This window comes from Triticum urartu, chromosome 4A (genome assembly GCF_056163025.1).
Source record: "Triticum urartu cultivar PI428250 chromosome 4A, HENAU_Tu73, whole genome shotgun sequence".
Lineage (NCBI taxonomy): Eukaryota > Viridiplantae > Streptophyta > Magnoliopsida > Poales > Poaceae > Triticum > Triticum urartu.
In genome coordinates this window covers 371,672,030-371,678,462 of record NC_141876.1, presented here as the reverse complement: position 1 = coordinate 371,678,462, position 6,433 = coordinate 371,672,030, and the positions used below count along the sequence as shown (strand labels likewise).

General features: G+C 44.6%; 1 protein-coding gene across 1 annotated transcript; it reads right to left on the bottom strand.

Annotated features, from left to right (window-relative positions):
• Positions 1-1,794: 1,794 nt before the first annotated feature.
• LOC125551199 (putative nucleolar protein 5-1) lies at positions 1,795-5,992 on the bottom strand. Its single transcript, XM_048714361.2, has 10 exons — positions 5,843-5,992; positions 5,639-5,743; positions 5,485-5,526; positions 4,691-4,870; positions 4,451-4,615; positions 3,824-4,024; positions 3,445-3,744; positions 2,900-3,100; positions 2,685-2,816; positions 1,795-2,411 (listed from the first exon to the last, which is right to left on the bottom strand). Exons 2-10 carry the CDS (start codon positions 5,714-5,716, stop codon positions 1,971-1,973), a joined length of 1,740 nt encoding a protein of 579 aa, XP_048570318.1. The 5' UTR covers positions 5,717-5,743; positions 5,843-5,992; the 3' UTR covers positions 1,795-1,970.
• Positions 5,993-6,433: the final 441 nt, after the last annotated feature.

Sequence of the window (6,433 nt, the reverse complement as noted above, 5' to 3'; positions counted from 1 at the left end):
TGCTAGTTTATCATCAGTGGCCCTACATCCTTGTCCGTCTGCCATGCTATACTATCGGGCCGTGATCACTCGGGAGTTGATCACGGGTATATACTATATACTTTATACATGATACATGTGGTGACTAAAGACGGGTCGGCTTGAGGAGCACCCGCGAGTGGATCTTTGAGGCGGAGCGACAGGGCAGGTTCCGACCACCTAGGAGAGAGGTGGGCCTGGCCCTGGTCGACGTTCGCGGATACTTAACACGCTTAACGAGATCTGGGTATTTGATCTGAGTTTGGCCATTTGGTCTATACGCACTAACCATCTACGCGGGAGTAGTTATGGGTATCCCGGCGTCGTGGTATCAGCCGAAGCCTTCATGACGTCAGCGACTGAGTGGCGCGCGCTGGATTGGAACGTAAGCCTGCTCTTGTATTAAGGGGGCTAGTTCTGCTTCCGGCCGCGTACGCAACGTGCAGGTGTGCTAAGGGCGATGGGCCCAGACCCCTGTGCGCTTAGGTTTAGACCGGCGTGCTGACCTCTCTGTTGGTCTAGGTGGGGCGGCGACGTGTTGATCTTCCGCGGCCGGGCATGACCCAGGAAAGTGTGTCTGGCCAAATGGGATCGAGCGTGTTGGGGTATGTGGTGCACCCCTGCAGGGAAGTTAATCTATTCGAATAGCCGTGATCTTCGGTAACAGGACGACTTGGAGTTGTACCTTGACCTTATGACAACTAGAACCAGATACTTAATAAAACACACCCTTCCAAGTGTCAGATACAACCGGTGATCGCTCTCTCACAGGGCGACGAGGGGAGGATCATCGGTTAGGATTATGCTATGCGATGCTACTTGGAGGACTTCAGTCTACTCTCTTCTACTTGTTGCAAGACGGAGGCTGCCAGAAGCGTAGTCTTCGAAAGGATTAGTTATCCCCCTCTTATTCTGGCATTCTGCAGTTCAGTCCACATATGATACCCTTACTCCATTTGATACCCATGCATATGTAGTGTAGCTCCTTGCTTGCGAGTACTTTGGATTGAGTACTCACGGTTGCTTTCTCCCTCTTTTCCCCTATCCCTTCTACCTGGTTGTCGCAACCAGATGTTGGAGCCCAGGATCCAGACGCCACCGTCGACGACGACTCCTACTACACCGGAGGTGCCTACTACTACGTGATGCCCGCTGACGACGATCAGGAGTAGTTTAGAAGGATCCCAGGCAGGAGGCCTGCGCCTCTTTCGATCTGTATCCCAGTTTGTGCTAGCCTTCTTAAGGCAAACTTGTTTAACTTATGTCTGTACTCAGATATTGTTGCCTTCGCTGACTCGTCTATGATCGAGCTCTTGTATTCGAGCCCTCGAGGCCCCTGGCTTGTAATATGATGCTTGTATGACTTATTTTATTTGTAGAGTTGTGTTGTGATATCTTCCCGTGAGTCCCTGATCTTGATCGTACACGTTTGTGTGTATGATTAGTGTACGATTGAATCGGGAGCGTCACCCCCCCCCCCCCCCCCGGTGGCCCGCGGAGACAGCCCTGTTGTATCTGGATGAAATCACTTATAATTACCTAGGAGCGTTTGGTGCACGCGTTGAAGTTGCCCCCCTAGTGTTAATACAAGGTGTGCATTCTAGAGCTGCAAACATGAGAAAAGAATGGAAATAGCAACACCACATTTATGCGCCAAGAGTATTTGCACTGGTTTCCTTCAAAGAAAATAAAATATGAAATAGGACAAGACATTGGATACGAGATCAAACTGACAGACGACCCCTGATGACAAGAGAAATATACTTTCACGTAGAATGGACACACAATTTCTTTGTATATGTAGATAGAGCAAAATTTAAATTTCCAGTCTTCCAAATAGTAATTGTTCAACACAGCTGCATGAATCCTGCAAGGTTCCTATACTATAGCTAACTACCATCGAATAGTCGGTAAAATCCCATTTTACAGAACACAAAGTCCTGAACCTAAGCCTACGCAAAATGACTCGGCTTTGCTTCCCTTCTCCTCTGGGGAACAGCGCATCCATCAGCCTGCTTTTTCTTTTTCCTCTTATCCTTTTTACCAGACTCGGTTTCCATGGCAACAACCTCATCTTGTGCTTCACTTTTCTTTTTCTTCTTCTCACCTTCAGCAGTGGCCACGCCAGGCTCCTCTGTCTCCTTGGATTTCTTTTTCTTTTTCTTGTCACTCTTGGCATCAACTGTAGGAGACTCCTCAACATCCTTGGACTTTTTTTTCTTTTTCTTCCGGCCCTCCTGGCCACCATCCTCTTGAATTGCTTCCCCAGCAGGCTCAGTTGATGGTGCAGTCTCCGCATCATCATGTTTCCTCTTCTTTGAAGCCACATCAAGCTTCTTTGGAGTTTCTTCGGTGGATTGTGCAAGAACCAGATCAGCCGAAGGATTGTACGTCTGACAAATACAAATTTAAAACCTCGAGATGAATTTATGAACAACAAACATTTTTCATGGCTTTAACAAGGGAAAGAAAGATGATCGAACTATCTTAAAAAAAAAGTGTGCATTTTCTCTGTTACCTTGACCAAAACATCTACCCTAACACAGCTCCACAGTTCTATTCTACTTCAAGTACTTGCCAAGCAGAAACGTTTACATTATTGGCCCTTGTTACCCTTTACTGGGAAGCATCCTCAGATTTCGCAGGACAATCTTGATAATGCTTACCTTAGCAGGAGTAATTAACCCAGCACCGTTCTTCCTGTCTTTTTCGTATACTTCTATCTTGGGCTTTCCCTTCGTGGAACCAACAGATCTCCCTAGTTCTTTACCCTCGAGAACCCGAAGCCGTGTTTCAAGCTGTTCAAACATTCTTCATGTCAGGCAAATCCTCATAAAATATATTGTACTAAATACAGACGGAGTTTCAACAATGTCAACACCTTCAGTCGACTCTCAAGACCAAGGGAGTTATCTTCACCATCACCAAGGGCATCATATCGGATGGCAAGAGCGGCTTTTGAAGCTAGAGAACGAGAAATCTTTCCCTTGTGCTTTGGAGCTGCCTGACCAATTAAGGATGCATGGTAGATGAGGCCATACTTAGGTGTAGCATGTTTTGTCTTCAGAGCTCTGAATAAAGCCTGGAGAGAAATGTAGAGTTCAGTCTCTTTTGTTGGAAAGGCAAATTCAAATAGATGTTATAGACAACATAGATCATTTGCAGCCATGACATTACTTAATGTCACCACAACATTATAAGGAGTTAGATAGAACAAAGAACATGTGTGCATTCATCTTGCTTTTCTCTCATATTGTGGAAGATACAAATAGCAAAGGCAAATATGAAAATCTAGTTGCCCAGCCATATTGTGTCTCATCCATGTTCTTTAAATGAAAATTCACCCGTCTAAAAACACAATTCAAAACCATATTCAAACGTAGAAAACACATGAAATATGTCCATGATTACAGAAAGTAAACTCACCTTCTCTGCACCAAGTATCTGAATGGTGCTACCAGGCTGCTTGGCCAAATTTACAAGGCTGCCACCATGTGAAATAAGTCTAGCACCAACAAGTTCGCCCACAAGTGAAGTCAAATTTGGTGCAATTGTGTTCATCCTACTTTTCAGATAATCATACAGCTGAGCTCTATACTCAGAAAGAGCCAAGACTTGATCACAAAGTTCCCTAATGTTTGATAAATCAAGATCATTAACTTCTGTTCCCATGGATATTACTGCAGCCTCCTTTAACTGTGCTTCTACCTCGTCATCTGTCAGTATCTGAAATAAAACAGAACTTCCAACTAAAAAGTTTCTAGCATAGGAATTGGACTCATATTTAGACATGTCGATGAGTTACCTCCGAGAAATCAAGGTTGACCGCATGAGTCCTATTGCCCATCAACTTCACAACTTTTGCATACTGTATATTATCTGTCACTATCTTAGTGAGCTCTGGGAAGTGCCAACCATACCATTCGCGAACCCTCATTGCATATGTGTTAAGCTCCTTGTCAAGATCATCCAATAAGCCAATGGCCTGAATGATCATGGTATCAACCTGTGGAGGAAAAAATAGTAGTGTTACCGCATTTGTCATGACCAGCCACAGCCGAATGTATAAGGGGGTTCTCTACAAATAGATGTATTACTATTTCATGACCAGACACGGCCAACACGATGTTAGCTTCAATGAATATTACAAATGTAATTAAACCAATATTAGCGCAAAAAGGCCTACAAGAGAATGACAACAGACAAATATAACATGATATGCTTGAAGATAGTAACGGTATAATAGTCATACATCAAAATATTGCAAAAGTTCAACAAATAACAACACAAAATGCCAACAATAACAATGCAGAAATACAACAAGGAAAATGATAGAAGATAATAATAACAAGCCATTAGACGCAGGAGTCAGAAATGAAGCACACGTTAACATGACAGACAAGAGAGAAAAGCGCCACCAGTACTGACTCACCTTTTCAGGACTGAACTTTAGCTTATATCTAGACAAGCTGTGGGACAATCCCAGGCTCATTGGACCAAGGTCCTGTGTGCCCAACCCAGATATAAGCTCACTAAGCTGATTTCTCAGCCCTCTCATCAGCTCCATCACAGCACTGTTGTGAACGCAGTCAATTTTCTGTGAAAGCACATCAAACTTGTAAGTGGAACTGGTAATTCTACAAAAACAAAGCAACTATGGGAACTAACTGACCAGCTTCTCTTTTATAGCATTTCCAAGTTTAGAATCAGCAACAGCTAAAGTTTCACCGTCGCAATGCTTCTGCAAGAACTTGCGCAAACCCTTGGTAGGCTTGCTATCAATAATCAGGGTTGCAGCAGAAAGGGCATCAGATGTGTTCTCAAACTTGTTGAAAGCTTTCAGCTCAACCACCTATAATGATGTAATATTGCGTGAGTTAGATTGAGCCAGTAAAAAAATAAGTACAGATTATAAGAAATAGGACTGACTGAATTATCTCAACAGCTTGTCAAGAACTTTATGTACCACTATAAATCACTAACATAAATTACAATGGATATCACCCGGAAGAAATAGGCGAAGTCGGAAAACATATAGGAAGTAGAAGATCTAACTGAACCAATTCAGACACCCATTTTCTTAGCAAATAGGGTGACAAACACTAAGTGCAATCATGAATGCTGCTTATCACTATTTTAAGTTGGTGGAAAATCCAGTATTCTACAGGCACAGTCCCCACCAAGGCAAGATATCATCCATCTATCAGCCTGCTGAAGTGAGTTCAGTTGTGGAGGGTTCCTTGCGGGTCAAAGAAGTCATGCAACATGAAAACTAGCCCAAACCAACTTCAATGCTAAGACAGCCTTTCTGACATTTGGAGAAGGGACACATAGCTTGGGAGCACATCACGGGTTGTTGCTTATTTTCACATCACGGTTTTTTGCTCCATTAATAGATAAGATCTAACAGTTTCGGAAAGAGAAGTTCTTTTGCCATCGGAAAAAAGAAGTGGATAAAGCACACACCTTTCTCGCCCTGTCCGACGTCGTGAACTCCTTCCATAGATCCTACGAACAAAGATGAACGCAAAGCTCCGTCAGTCCAGGAAACACCCAGCGATCAAATTAAACACCAGTAATCCAAACCAAAGCAAGAGCTGAGGCGGCGGCGAGCACTCACCTCGACCTTGTCGAGCTTGCCCTCGTTCAGAACCTTGAAAAGGGCGAACCCAGCGGGCGTCTCGAACAGCACCAACATCTCCAACCAAGCCGCAACTCAACTCACCTGGATCGCAAGCACAACCAGACCAAATCAAACCAAATACCTCGTGTATATGCCTGGACAACTAATTCGAGCTACTCGAAGGCCAGGAATGCCACGAACCCTGAGCTGATTGGGCGATGGAGACCGCGAGAGCCCGGGAGGGAGCTTGGCTGCGGCAAGTGGAATGGGGAAAAGAGAGGCGCCGCCGCGAGGGTTTTAGAGCTTAGGTCTTGAGAGATTTATACAGGATGTTAGACAGATGCCTGATGGCCCGTCTCACCGTTGATTTGGCCGGGTGGGGGTTGGCTGCCGTTGGATCTCTAGCCTTGGGGTTTTAGGTCAACTTAGCCTTACCGTCAACTCCTCGTCACACTGGTTCATCTTCATGCATAGCCACATACATTTTAACAACAACTCAAATTAACCAAACGAAATTCGATCTAACACGACTGAATTTCATATAAACACGACCGAATTACATATAAACACGACCGAATTACATCTAAACACGACGGAATTCATTATATTTAATCAACTAAGCAGAGCTCGTCCGCCTAGGTCTAAATGGTCGACGGCGCCTATTCCCCGTGTCTGGTCATGAACCAAAAGAACTGAAGATTCACTGTCTCCAGTTCCGCCTCGGCGCTCTCCAGCTCCGCCTCCTGAGGCCCGGAAAGTGAAGTTGTCCACCTCCACATCGCCGCCAAGTGA